Source organism: Corvus brachyrhynchos, unplaced genomic scaffold (assembly GCF_000691975.1).
Source record: "Corvus brachyrhynchos isolate BGI_N302 unplaced genomic scaffold, ASM69197v1 scaffold258, whole genome shotgun sequence".
In the NCBI taxonomy this organism is placed as follows: domain Eukaryota; kingdom Metazoa; phylum Chordata; class Aves; order Passeriformes; family Corvidae; genus Corvus; species Corvus brachyrhynchos.
In genome coordinates, this window is record NW_008240122.1 from 1,908,732 (window position 1) to 1,923,792 (window position 15,061).

The 15,061-nt window shown below is 35.8% G+C and overlaps 1 protein-coding gene across 1 annotated transcript in view; it reads left to right on the plus strand.

Moving 5' to 3' along the window:
* Window positions 1-359: 359 nt before the first annotated feature.
* Window positions 360-15,061, plus strand: part of MTA3 (metastasis associated 1 family member 3) — a 130,558-nt gene continuing 115,856 nt past the window's right edge. The window contains exons 1-2 of the mRNA XM_017744863.1: window positions 360-427; window positions 2,308-2,401. Of these exons, the coding sequence (XP_017600352.1) occupies window positions 2,380-2,401 (22 nt within the window). The 5' untranslated portion in view covers window positions 360-427; window positions 2,308-2,379. The remainder of the gene's footprint in view (window positions 428-2,307; window positions 2,402-15,061) is intronic.

The following is a 15,061-nucleotide window of genomic DNA, read 5'->3' on the forward strand; positions in this document are numbered from 1 at the left end:
CAGAAACTCCCTAAAGTGCTCCCTTTTTAAATCTTCCCTAGTTGATTGAGAGAAGTTGCTTCTTCTCTGTCAAGATTTATGAAGTGTGTGGATTACTGGATTACAGTGTAAGCTTCAACACAAGGCATTTAACTTTTTTTCCAGCATGGTTGTTAAAGCAGGTGTAGTGCAGTTATAACCAGAATTTAGGAACAAATTATGCTAAATCTCAGTGTAGAAATACATCCCTGTCCCAACATTCATGAAGAAATCTCAGTGCTTTGAGAACTTTTAGGTTTAGGAAAAAGTTTTTGCACTAATAATGATACGTCTTTACATATTTTTCAGTGTTTCAGCAACTTTCCCTTTTTTCCTTGCAGATTATGTTTATTTTGAAAATTCTTCCAGCAATCCATATCTCATTAGGAGAATTGAAGAACTCAACAAGGTACAAATATCTAAGATTCTTTCTTGACCTTTGATAGCAGTCAGTGTGCTTGTCAGAAACTGAGAATTATTTCCATCCCATAAGATTTCTCCTGTGGTAGGGTCTTCTGGTCGGGTTTTTTATTTATTTTTTATTTATTTTTTTTTAACTTCCTTGACATTCGCTATGTGTATGTTTCAGTTACTGAAAACTTGCTATGTGATATCCTGTAATTCTGTGCTGTTACCTAAGGAAACACCCAGCTGCTCATTCCTGGTGAACAGAATTACTCTGCTGCAAAAAATTTCAAACGAATTCTATGAATTCTTATGGAAATGAATGAATTTAATTCTCTGGCTGACGAGGACACTGTGAATCCATCTGGAATGACAGCCATCATGTAATGTGTCTGCTTTTAGATAGATGTGTAAAGAGCTGGAAGGTACCAGCGAGACTTTTCAGTGATCAAATAACAGAATATGTGACTTCTGTGGCTGTTCATTGCTCTGGCAGCTGTGAGTGAAGAATGGGCTTTTGAATACAGACTGTGTTCTCTGTCTTTATCCTGAGTGTATTTTCTTTAAAAATGGAGGCTCTATTAAATGTCATTTTGGGGAAAGCACGATTATTTCTCTTCACTCTTACACTACTAAGAATAGTGTGGCGTTTCTATATGTATTATTTTTTTTTTCTTACTTTTCCCTCAAGCAGTATTAAAACTTACTGATGCACTACATCAAAAGTTAATTGTCAAAATGCCCTTTATGGTATAAATAATGATTAAGATTTTTTTTTCCCAGTGGTTAGAATGTAGATTAAAAAATTGGTGACCTGCATGTGGTTTTCTTCTTATTAATGAAACATAGCACTACTCCATAGCAGACATCAGCCACATTAACTGTTAGTGCTGTCCAACACAACATCTTCTGAACCTGTGCATGGCAAATCATTTTGGACTTTTATAGGAGAAGAGTATTTTTTATTCACAGTAATTGACGTGATTCCAATCATGTTTTGAATGTAATGTTTATTATCTTTAAACTGCACTGCTGTAATTTAATCTTGCTCATGCAAGGTTAAACAGAGTCATGTATTGTTTTTTTTTCTTAAAGAGAGGTTGGAGGTTGTAGTCCTGACATCTTAAATGTGAATAGTTTGCTTTCAAGTGTTAAAGGTATAGAGCAAACATGGAGAAGTTATGTGGATGTGTAATAAAATGCTTTGATTATTGTTCTACCAGGGACAGTATTTTTTGGTAAGAAACTTAATTGAAACATTATACTTTTCAGTTTTAAATAAGTAACTCAAGGTAAAAAAGTACTTTTGTATCCTCCAAGAAGGAGGATATAGTTCTTCAAATATTAGTAAATTCTTTACATCATCAAGCTGAAGAGCATGGTCCCCATAATGAGTCATGAAAACAACATTGAACTAAATAGCTCTTTTATTTTAGGAGCTGTTGTGACTTTTCAAATAAACCTTTCAGAATTCTCTCAAGAAGACTTTTTCAATAAATGTTATATTCAATGGCATGCTGAAAAAATGCCAGAGTACTTTGAAATATACATTTCTGTCTAAAGCTGGTTTGCAAAGAAATGTTCACAAGGTTCTAAAATTTCTGAAGGATTCTTACATTAGCATGATACTGGCATTGCATCTCTGAACAGCTGAATAATGTAGAAATTCTGAGCACTAATTGTAGTTATTCCTCTTGTCTGGTCTGAAATTGGTACTGGCCTCTCTCAAGAAAATTTTATTTATTGGAGTAATTCCATTGATTTCAGCTTGACTGATCATGAGAGAACTACTGATAGAGGAACACTCCAAGCAGAGAGCATTTAATTTGTGTTACTCAGCTGAGGAGGGATACATTCTGACCTGATTTTATCTTTCTTTTGTAGACTGCCAATGGAAACGTGGAAGCAAAAGTGGTGTGTTTTTACAGGCGAAGAGATATTTCTAACAGCCTTATAATGCTTGCAGATAAGCATGCTAGTAAGTAGATGGTACAGGGCATTTTTTCTTACTAACACAGCCTGCTCAATTTCTGCAGCTGCTTAACTTTGCATTTTTTTTTGCCATGTGAAATATATATTTATGTTAGGCATTTATTAATATCCAGTTAGTTGCTCAGTATTATCTGATACTATCCTGCTCCTATCAGTTGCTTCTGGGAGTTAAGTTCAGCTGTATCCATGTGATTGAGGCTGTTCTTCTGGGAAAAAAAAAAAAAAAAAAGAATGTATCTTTTCATCTGGGAGATACAGCTGGATTTCTTGTTTTTATGTCAAAAGTAATTCTTGGTTGTAAGTCAATTTAGGCTTAAGAGCTCTTGTAAATATCGTACATGACTTTTTGGATTTAGACATAAACATGTATTGCTTGACGTAAAGAATGAAATGTATCATTGAAGACTGAAAATCACTGGAGGTTGTAAAAGAGCTGTTATGTGCATTTATGCTAAATGTAGATATTAGTGAAAAAATAAGGGATTTGGGGTTTTTTTTCTTTTCCTTTTTTTTCCAGAAAAACAACAAGTGGTAATAGGTGAAAAAAGCCCCATTTTTCAACATGAACCTAACTTTTTTAGTATCTGCCATTTGGTATGCAAGTGAGATACAGTATTGTTCCATAACTTTTTGATGAAAAATATAATTCTGAAGAGAAAAAAATATGATTCTGAAAATATAATTCAGAACCTAAAAATCTGAGATGTTTGAGAAAACAGTAATTTGCAAAATACTGCAGTCATGTTTGTAAATAACTGGTGTGAAGTATGTCAACATCCCATAAATTTCTTGCCATATGCTATTAAGTACCATTTTGATTATATATGATGCTTGAGTTTTCAAAATTAATCCGTGAGTAAATTATGTAGGGGGTATAAATCTGTAATTTTTCAGGATGAATCTCTTGAAAGACATTACATAATGCCAACTTTTTAATGCAGATATATAATAGCATAATTAGGTGCTTTAAAAATACCCTGCAATTTGTTTAATGTACGGCTCTGGTAATTTTGCTCATCCCAGCATGGTTAGTGAAGAGAAACAGCCAACCCTTGGGTTTTGTTCTATTTTTTATTGGTCCTGGAGAAGGGGAGGTGATTTGAGTGCAGAGTATGAAGTACTTGCTTGGCTTTTATAGGAAGATGATACATCTCATTTATGTATTAAGGGAATGATTTAATGTTTTTCTAATATAGTTGGGTACACTCTAGAGTTATTTGTGACCTATTTTTGGTCATGTTCATTAGCCCCCGCAATCATTACTCTTTTGAGTTCTTCCACCTGAAATGTACAGAAACGTAGAACTTAAGGTGAGCTTCACTAAACTTTTAGCACTTTTTTTTTTGTTTTTCTTTTCTAATGGAGGGGCAAGAAAGTATGAAAAGGATAACAATTTTACTGGAAATATTTTTTTATTTTAATTTGGCTTTTAAAACATGAATCTTGTAAATTTTTTTTTAGTTGGCTTATTTTTTAGAAAAGGGTATGTTAGTTCTGTGGGTATCATTCCATCTGGAAAAGTGAATAAGATTTTTCTATTTCCTGTGTGAGTTTTAGATTGCCATTTTGTCAGCACTTTGATATAAAGGATTTGTTGATGGCGTGTTGCTCTTCTCCTATATCATACTAGGGGTTTGTTGGTGTCACTAGAAGTGCCATAGAATCTTCCATCATGTTTTCTCTGTTGGGATCCCCTTGTGGGTTTGTAGTGAGAAAACAGAAATGTGATTTCCAGCTGGCCCAACAATCATCTTTAGAATGCCTGTGTCTCACAGGTTATGAGCCTTCTAACCCAGTGCTCTTATGAATGAGGTTTCTCTGGGAAGGTTTTCTCTGGACACAATGTTTCTGTTCTGACCAATCTCTGGACTCTGTAGTGCCACGTTCTTTTAGGAGATGTTTGTTACAGTTACAGGGGACAGCACACAGTGAAGGATTGCTCGGCTAGAGCTTCCTATAGCTCATAGAGCAGATGTAGTTAAATGTCAAATCACTTTAAAGGCTTTCGTTCTGTAATAACACAGTGTTCTGTTTAGAAATATGGTGTGTGTAAACAAAATATTTGTATATTTATGAATTGAATGTTTTGGAAATGTTTTATATAGCTAAACATGTTGGCACTTCAACACTTCTACCTGGTTTGGTATAATAGAAATGCTAAAAGATACAAGTTTCTTAAGGAATGGAAATTCAACTTCAGCCACTGATTTCTCCTGTGTACCTGTTTGGAGAAGTTTTTTAAATATAAGATCTACTTGATCTTTTCTAATGATATTTTGTATTGCTAGCATTGGGTTGTTTTTTTTTTTTTCCTTTTATGATTGAGAAAATGGATCTGAGTTATGTACTTCTTAAGATTTTGGCAGGTGGGGGTTGGTATTTTTTTGACTCAAGGTTATATTTTGAGATGTAGGCATGGTCCCATTTACTAAAAGAAGAAAACAGCTTTGCAAGAAAATATCTTGGAACTTTAAAAAAAATTTTGATCACTTGAAAAAGTTTCAGAATTATTCTAAAGAACGTTTGGTAAAATTGGAATAAAGCTGATCCATGACCCTATCACTAGTAAAGAATCAGTATATTGTTTTCCTAGGGTGTTTTTTTTTTTTGTTGTTGTTGGGGGGTTTTTTTGTTTTTTGTTCAGTGGTTTTTTGGTTTGGTTTTTTTTAAAATTTGGTTGGGGATTTTTTGCACTTTTTTGTTTGTTTGTTTGTTTGCTTTTGTTTTAAGTTGTCTTCCAAAATGTTTCAAGATATTGTAACAAATTGAGGGAGGAAAATCAAGTTTTCCTTAGGCCCTTCTAAAATGCTCAGGTACAGAGGAGTTCCCTTGTTTTCAAAGAGTGTCACTAATCTGTGAGGAAATTGTATTGCCTTCTTTTTTTCTCTGGTATTCCAGGTGGAATTTAATTAAGGAAATTTTTATTTGTCTACCAGCATCATGTATGACATCAGTCTAGATCTGGGAATAGTTCTAGAAGCTGACTGTAGCCACTTAAATCCAGGAGTTTGGAATGTTTTATGGGCACTTGAGGACTTTTATGTTTTTTCACCTTTGATTTATGTTACTATAAAATAGAGTTTATGGTAAGGTCAACTTGAAATACAAACGAAAAGACATTCCAGGATCGGCTTCTTGATCCTGTGCAACCTCCTGAGCTTAGTAAGGGAGTTCTTTTGGGGTGCTAACACTCACCAGCACTTAGGTTATAGTCACCACCACAGGATCACTGTAAGGGGGTCATTCCTTTCTTGGCATGAAAGAAGTGACCAGCAGAGTAAGGCTTACTGTGAAGGGAAAAGAAGGAAGAGATGAGTAGAGGATGGCAGGCAGGACAAGAGCGATTGCAACAGGTACCCAAGTGCGTAAGCGAGTGAACTTGGAGAGATGGGACAGAAACACCCAGCTCATTAAAATGGGTGAAGCAAACATAGAGATGTTTGCTAACTAAATGGTGTGATTGAGAAATTGCCAGCTGAATCTATAAAATGTAGATGATTCTTTCTTAAGGAGAGCTAATCTAAGCATTTTAGGGCAAAGTTTTAATAGCTGTGGAGAGGAGACTGTATTAGCTTTGTACCAGCAGTTTTGGGGTTTTTGGTTTTGGGTTACGGTGAAGGGCTCAAGTTCTGTATTTCCTTCTTTTGCAATAGATTTATCATAGAATCATAGAATATTCTGTATTAGAAGGGACACATGAGGATAATTGGGTCCAACTCCTGCCCCTGCACAGGGACCATTCCAAGAACCATACAGTATTTGAGGTTTATTCACTACTACTTTCTTGAAGCTGAGTAGGGTGACCTAAGTGCCTGATGCCAGTTTTTGCAGTCCTTTACACTTTGAGTTCTTTATCTGATCGTGTGCTATCATGTAATACTGTGTCTGAAGTCATTCTCTTGTTGCAACTCCTCAGCCAGCTTTTGCCTAGTCAACCATCTGGTGAGGATATAAAAAAAATTACTGTTGTTGGAGTCCTTCATCTTCTGATTTATTAAGAGGGTTTGTTTCATTTAGGTGTGCTGAGATGCTGACTAAATGCCAAGAATATTTCTGGGCCTGTGATAAAGCCCATGCAGAATTTATTTTTTCTCATTAACACAATTGATATTCTTTGTGAATGAGACAGGACTTAGTTAAAAAAAAAATCTGAGATGCTGGTTTCATTGACTGAGATGAAAGATAAAATGAAATTTTTCTAGATTACAGAAGCTGGCGTAAAAGAATATTTTTCAACCTCAATTCTTTTTAGAGATCACGTATTGGCTTTACTTCTTGTTGCACATTTTTTAGGACTTTTATTCTTTTGCTCTTGATCAGTCATGTTTCATGTCACATTGCTTTGTAAATGGTGTTTTCTGCTACATAATTTTTGTACATGGTAGATATCTAGGAGGAAAGGAGTCCTGCTAGTGGTTCCTGGTTAGACAATCATTAGGGTTGGAAAAGACCTCCAAGATCCAGCCTTTGACTGAACACTGCCATGCCCACTAAACTTTATCATCAAATGCTGGAGTCTGTACTCAGTTCTGACCTTTGTATGACATTGGTGTGTTGCAATCAGAAACAAATCCAGTATTCTCTCTGTACTTTAGTTTATTTGCCTGTAAAGTAATGCTCCTATTAGAAGTTCTTATTAAAGTTGGGGAAAAATATTTAATATGCCAATACGTTTTTATAGTTGCTGTTAAAATACCTCAAAGCGCCTTACAAGCGCTTGGAGATTATTTTCTGTATAATATCAAGAATGCTCCAGCATTCCTGGAAATGGCTTGATCTTGCAGAGGAGTTTAGCTGCTGCTGAGCCTTCTTACCTTCACTTAAAGGTGCTTTGTATTTGAGGGGAGGAATATTTTGCATATTGTCTATGTTAATTGCCAGCACTCCAGATGCATCCAAGAGAAATAAGCTGTTAATACTCCATCTGATTTTTGAGAAGCATTTTATTTCAGTAGAGCAGTAGGCTGGAAGGTATCATAGAAGATGTTAAGAAAATGAGCTTAGCTTGAGAAGTAGTGTTTAGTAGATTACTCACTGATGTTCCCAAATATACACAAAACTGAAATGTGAATTCTTTTCATGTGTTACCAGGTATTTTAACATATGGTTGCATAGTGGTTTTCTTAATACTCACCTCCAGGAAAAACACAAGAATTTTTCCTGCCCTCTTCAACAATCAAAAAAATACAATTTAAAAACTTGTGTCAAAAAAATTATGGATGTGGAGACCCTTGGGGTTCAGGCAAGAGCTCAAGAGTAAAATGTCTGAAACACTGTGTTGTTCAGTGTTCTGTTATCTTAGTCACATATTTGACTCAGTATAATTCAAAACATTTATAAAATACTATAGCTGGACTATTTCTGTCCAATCAGATTGTAACACAACCAGAAACTTGGTGGATTTTTTTTTTTTTTTGGTTGTGGTTCTTTTTCATCATAGCAGTTCTTGTACATCAAACTAAACAGTTATTAATAAAGAATACAATGTTTCTTTAATCACAATCCCTTTTCTGAAAAATCACTTTAAGATGATTTTTCCTGTTACCTAATTCAAGTCACATAATGTCTTAGCATAAAAAGTATGTTTTGACTGGAGATTTTATTTGAAATCTTAAATTGTCTTTTTTTTGGTTCCAGTACTTCCCTTGATACCTGTTATCTTTGCAGCCTATGTTCAGAAGCACCTTCAGTAAAATGAACCCAAGAGACAAATATTAACTCTTGTACTGCATACAATCCATTTTCTCTATCTTGATAGTTTTGAATGTTGAAATAATTCATAGTTTCTTTAAAAAAAAATCCCAGACAACAAAAATCAACCCCCTGGTGAATGCTTATTTGTATCCTGTGTACAGCTTCCAGGAAATGAATTAAGATAGTTTATTTGCTTTACTGGTGGGCTTGTAGAGACTGGCATCCGTCCTGTAGAAAAGGATGCACTAAGGCATAGAGAGTTCTTAGTTACCCTTTCAAGGGAGTTAAAGTTTAAATAGCTGCCTATTTAGTAGGTGCTCTTTTGAGTGAAAAGACAGCATTGCATCAGTCTTGATACAAATAAAACAGAAACAAAACTCTTTTGGTCTTGCTTGTGGTCATGTGGATGCAAAAAACCAAAGCAAAATAAATCTTTAGAGCTCAAGAGCTCAATTGATTTGTGTCTCTTACAGTAGTGTAAGTAACATTTCCATGGAATTTTGTGGCTTTTGGAAAGTTTTCTGTTAGGTTACAGTTCATTTTTTGTAATTGTACTTGGTGAGAAGGCCTCTCTTGCTTGCTGCTAAGAAAAGAGATCTGTTGATATTACCCTGTGATGAAGGATACCATTTTTCCAGTTGGATAGGAGGGAAAGGAGCTAAGGCCTGGAAAGACAGAGCTGGGAATGAAAGGTAGGAGAATCTCTTGAAGTGTGTATAAGGAAGAAGGCTTGGCTGCTAGATATGCCTGAGGAGTGGGTGAGCAGACTTGTGTAACTGGTTCAGTGAGATACTGCCCTGTTAATCTCAAGGCTTCTGTAAATATAAACTTGTGTTTTGTTGGCAGCTCAGTGTCCCTGGCTCTGTCATCTCTGTCCACACACACACCAAGAATTAGGAGAAAGTTAGTTTCAACCTCACATAGTTGCCCTCTTTTCTTTGAGGACAAGAAAGGCTTTTCAGAAGTCCCTGTCTGTGAGCAACTCATCAGAAGGCTCTTGGTTTTGTTTTGAAGATGGGGTGCTGAACAGAGACAAAACCAAGTATTGGAAGCCAGGAAATTTAGGTGTATGGGTTCTGATGTTGCTTTTGTTGGAATTTTACATGTTAATACTTATTTACAGACATCTGATAGAGACATGTAAACTAAGCAGTAACAAATTCAGGTATGTTGTGTTGCTTCTGGGAATCCCGAAGTCTGTGATGTGGGAGAGACACACCCTAGGAGGACCATTTAAGGATGATACAGATAACAAATTCTTTAATCAGTGGCAGAGTAGCTTTTATGCTAAGGCTCTTATATTAGTGTAACTATCACTTTCACTGAAAATGAGCTTGGGGTTTTTTGTGAGGAAGACATGATCTCTGATCTCCTGAGACAAGGGAATATCAAGTTTTCCTTCATTTACCCAAGAGGATGCCATCAATTTTAATTTATTTGAAGAGGGGGGAAAAATTCAGAACTTGCTGAAATACAACAAGCCTTGTCAAAAACTACTTCCTTGTCACCAAGGAGAAACTTGTCTCAAGGCTCCCAATTATTCTTTTCAAGGGTGCTTGGGGTAGTCTCATAAATTATGTGTTTTCTTCATTTGATTTTTGTTCAAGAACTTGTGAGTATTTTTTCTCCTCAAGAGTAAAAGCAATAAAGAAGCAGTAATTAGTGTTTTCTTCTGACAATATCTGAGTCTTCTTTTCATGACTGACATTTTAGAATTAGTAGTTATATTGTCTTATTAACAAGTTTACTGTCAGCCCCAAGTATCTTGTAGAATTATTAACTTCTCTATCTGTTCAGGCTCCTCCTTTGGTGCAGAATGGCTTGTCAGGTTGTGAATGTTAATGATCTTCTCTTAATGGATGAATGGATTTACAACTAAGTTCATCATTTTAGGAGTTCCTAGATTTTATAGAAAACTTGCATAAAACTTGCCTAAAAAGGGGTTTTTTTCTCACCTGAGAATGTGTGATCTGCATTTGGATCATGCATGGATTCTTCACATATTAAAAATTGTCCACTCCATGCAATCTGTATAACTACATCTTAAGTTTTGCATGTTCTGTCCAGCTGTTAACTGCTAGCTTCATCTTTAGACCTCTGAAGTATAAACTTACAATTTGGGCGAGTGTGTGTAGATTAATTTTCTTTCAAATTCAAAAATCTTATTTTCTGAACACACAGTTTAAGAGGCTTGAATACATTGCTGCCAATTGCTCTGAACGTAAAAACAAACTAAACCTAAAATCTGGATTAATTTTAGTGAATTTGCTGTGAGGAGTGGAAAGCTGTAAAATATCAGGTCATATTTATGCTTAAAACTGTTTAATAGATATATGAAGCTCAGTTTTTATTTTTATTTTAAATACCAGAAGTATTTATTTAGTATGTTTCCTTGGTAAGAACTCAGTAGGGTACAAAAGGTGTCATTTTTTTGAGCTCTACTCCCAAAATAAATTTTTCACATTTGAGTCTTTAGAAGGAGACAGTATTCACAGAAAATTGCCAAAGCATTGTGCATTCCCCTATTTCCCTGTGTTCCTGAGGATTCATTTCCTCATGGTCAACTTTAAATACATGTGCCATTGTTACCGTACTTATTCAGGGATTCTTCTGATTTGTGGAAAACATGTAACTCTTTTCTCTCAGCTGCTTTCCTGCCTCTTTTGTGTTTCTTAATTGTGCAGGCAAGTGATCCTACACTGTTTTCTTGGTACCCCCAAAATACTTGTAGTATTTAAACTGATATTATTGATCATAACTTTTTGTCTCATGAAGATAAATAGGATGTTTCACACCTCCTAGATTTCCATAGTCTCAAATGGTTCTACTTCTTCATTTTTTTCCCTTGGCTCCTAATTTTAAGTGACTTTTCCCACTTTCTTCCCAGTGCACCCACACTGTACCAAAGCACCTGAGGCATAAATTTTAGACTACAAAAACATTGCTATGTTATCTCTATCTGTAAAGCTCCAATTAGAGATGCATTTCACATCTTCAAAGAGTTCTCTGATAGTCTAATTGAATCAGTAGTTTATATAATTTATAAATCTGAATGATGTAAACTCACTATTAATATAGAAAGACTTTTTCCCATCATGCAGTGGCAGTTAAATATGTGATTTGGGAATCAGGTCTGAAGATTTACAGGCTTTCCAGCAGTAATTCTTGAATGTCTGTATTATGCAGTGGGATGAAATCTGCAATAGCTGCCCTTGGTAATACTCATGCATGCCTGTAACTGCACACATGCTGGTAGAGGTGGAGCTTTTTAGCTTGAGCAAGGCTCTGTGTGAGAATGGGTGTAGTGCTTCCTACCCAAGCTGATTCATGCAGTGCTGTGTGTATATATATCTATGATGTGAGGTATTATGGACTAGGTAGAAGTAGCAGATAAGATTAACGTGTAAAGTGGTTGTGTGGTTTGTCTCTTTCTGTGTGGTAAACTCTCTTTCTCTTAAATGTAGCCTGCACGAGTAACAGGACTCAAAGTTAGCAAATATGTTGAGTTTGTCATGTCCCAAACCACATGGAGTGGGTGGCCAGAATGGCTGTGCTATTTCACAGTGCTGTTTGTCTGTTTGATCAGTACTTTTTTTTTTACCTCAGCTGCTGTTTGTAACCCTCTCTGATCAAGCAAAGATTTGTAGTGTGAATCTGCTTTGCTTCTGGTTTTGATACGCAACACAAATGATTCTGTGATCCTTGCAGAGACATTGTTTTGTACTAATGCAGAATACAAAAAAAAGATTGAGTAGTAAAAAGCACAATTTTTTCAGTAAAAGCCTGTTCTACATTATCAAATTCCTAAAAGAGTTTGGGGAGCTAAGTAGTTCATTTTGGCTGTCACCTACTGCCTGAATCCAAAACCTGTTTGAAGATTTATCACAGTACATAAGATGCACAGTTGCTGGGCATTATGCCTTCATATATCTGGGGGTTATGTGAGTGCATGTGCCTTTTCTACTTGTACAACAGGTTAAACATCTATCCAAAACCAGCCCAACTAAATTAGCTAACTTCCCATTTTTGATATGCTGAATGATAGAATTAATTTTTAATTTGCCTGTTCTTGTTTTTGTGAAGGATTGTGATAGTGATATGCAATGCTGAAGGGAGTCATGTTTCAGTTTCCTGCATTAAAAGTGCAGCCTTGTTTTGGCTTAAACCAGGGTAGAAATAGTGTTGGCAGAGTCAGTGACCTGTAACCTAGACCTACAGAGTACTGTGGCCCTTGGCTGTGTGGCAGTTCCTTTAGGCAGATCCTTTGACTGGTGCTGCTGTCAGGAGTGAAATCCTGATGCAGTTATTCTCAGTAGGCCCTCAAGAGGCCAAGGACTCAGTTGCCAAGTATAATACAAGAAAAAAGGTTTTGATATATGGGCAGCTTTCATATTTATATTTTCCTTCAAATGGGGGCTAGCTTCATATACCTTCATAATGCTCTCCCCTTTCTTTTTGTTTTTAATTTTTGTTTTTAATGAGTGGAAAAAAAGCCAGAATCAGAATACTGAATATTTACCAAGTATGAGATGAATAAGTGAAGATTTTTGATATTTTACTTGCTGCAACAAAAATGGTATTTAAATGTATTGTCTACAAAGCAAAGTACTGAGAGTAGAAGAAAAACTTCATTGGTTTACTTGGGATTGGCATATGTTTTAAAATTTGACCAGTTAATACAAGGTGATGTTTATTCCTACACTGTTTTGTTTGTTTATTTTTCCTCCTGGCATCAGAATTAATGAATTAAAAGGCTTTAATAATTTAAAGTACTACATATATTTACACTTCTCTCAGTTCATATGTATAGTTCCTGTAAATTTTGATCGCATTATCTCTGTACACCAAGGATATAATGTATTCTGGGAGGTAAATCTCTAGCATGGTTGAAGATGGAAAAGAGATGGAAAAAAAATGATCCTTTAAGTCTTACACAGACCATCAGAGTGAATGAACTCCTCTTCCTGGTTGTCTTGTCAGGTCTATAGACAGAAAAGCTTTCTTACCATGTTGGCATCAAGCAGGCATTCTCTTGGAAAATATTGTTCTCGTTTCCTAATCCCACACATAGAGCCTTAATGTGTCTTTATTAAGTTTACCCAAGAGCAGGATATACAAATCCTTTTCTTTGTTTTTCTTTCCTTCTCATTCTTTTTATTTTCTCCCTAATTCTTATTTCCTTCCTGCAAAAAAATCCAACAAAATTCAGCCCTTCTGTAAGGAGATACTGTAGAAGATAAATAATTTGTGTTTTATAAGCAGAATCATATGCCATTCTGAGTAGGGGTAGGAGAGTGCTTGTACAATCTGTGCCTTTTCATCTCTGCCAACAAATTTTGAAAAGTTGTTTATCAGCTTTGAGGATGTGAACTGAATGTTAGAAAAGCAGTTTAGATCTCTGAAACTCTGTGGTTATTGTCACACAGTGGAAGAAAATGCCAGTGTAGATTTTAAACCTGGACTTTGGATTCTTACAGAAAACGTAAGAGATTTTTTGTGTGCTTAGTTCTTGTGCTACATTTATTATTTTTTATATATTTGCTCTGCAAGGAGAGACAACCATGCAGCTTGTAAACCATCTAGATCAAACAGACCTGTTGCCTATGCTAAAGGGAAGACGATCTTAACAAGATATGAGCAGGAGTTTCACATGGAAAGGGTGGCAATCTAAGAGATGGGAAAAATTATTAATAGCAGCTGTCTCAGGAAAATGAGAGATACAGACCTCCCTTTTCTTAAAGTCAGGTGTAATAATTATTTATGCAGGTTACATGGCAGTGTTGCAGGTAGCCTTTGGATTTCTTGAGCCAGATGATGGATTAAGAAAGTTTTTTCTTGGGCACTGTCAGATTCACCACATACACTTTTGCTTATGGTGGTCTGCCAGCCTGGATTTGAGGGTAGAACTAAAATTTCCTTTCTTTCCCACACAGCTCTAAACATATGTACACTTTGGAAAAACTACTAATTGACTTCTGATTCATCTGATGAGCTGGATACCAGTAATTGGATGTTCATCGTGTTGCAAATAGCAGTGTCCATGGCACAGCTTTGAGTCTGCTGCTTGCTGCTACTAATGAGCTGCTTAAAGAAACGCCATACAGGACTGTGGCTTCACACATCCTGCAGCAGCTTGCTGCAGTTCATACAGATGTACACGTGACCAAGCACACCTTGAGCCCTGTAACAGGATATTTTCTCATTTGGAAGAATTTGCATTTGAATAGGTGGTACAGAAGTCAGGTAAAAGGGGGAAAACCTAGTTGAGGTTTATCATATAGAATGCCCAGGTCTTTCAGCACTGCTGGCATATTATTGTTCTCATGAAGGTCTGTGGGACCCTTCTGTTCTGTAGTGTTGTTACAAACTAGCTTGAAGCGCTGAAAAATGGTTAAAGAACTATTGTGCTTGCTCTTGCATTTATTCATGTTATATTTAATTTATTAGGATCTATTTATTAATGTAGCACATCATGATTCATACTACTTATGGAGGTAATCCTTCCTTGCTTTCCACCCACAAGCTCCTTGCTCTCAAAAATCTGCAGAACCAGTTATCAAAAAACCACCACCCATCAAGTTTTGGAAGGTGAACTTTTCTGCTAATGGAAGATGTGATGGTTTCCATAAAATATTTTGCTACCGGCCTGTGATAAACATGATATAATTGCCCAATTGCTTGTGGCTGACTATTATCCTGGAAATTGTTATTATCGTAATATGCTACTTGGAAGTACATAAAAAACCATTTTGCATTATTTTGGAAATAATTTTTATTGTTTGAGAGTAGGTGTGGCATATTAGTTCTTAATGGCTGTACAGTAGTTATTACTTTGTTTTGTGACCTCCTTTAGAAATATAATGATGAGGTAGTGTGGGAGGATCACCTTGGATAATTGTGTAGGAAAACTGGATAATCCCTTAGAGGCCACATGTATGTCCATGCTATCCAG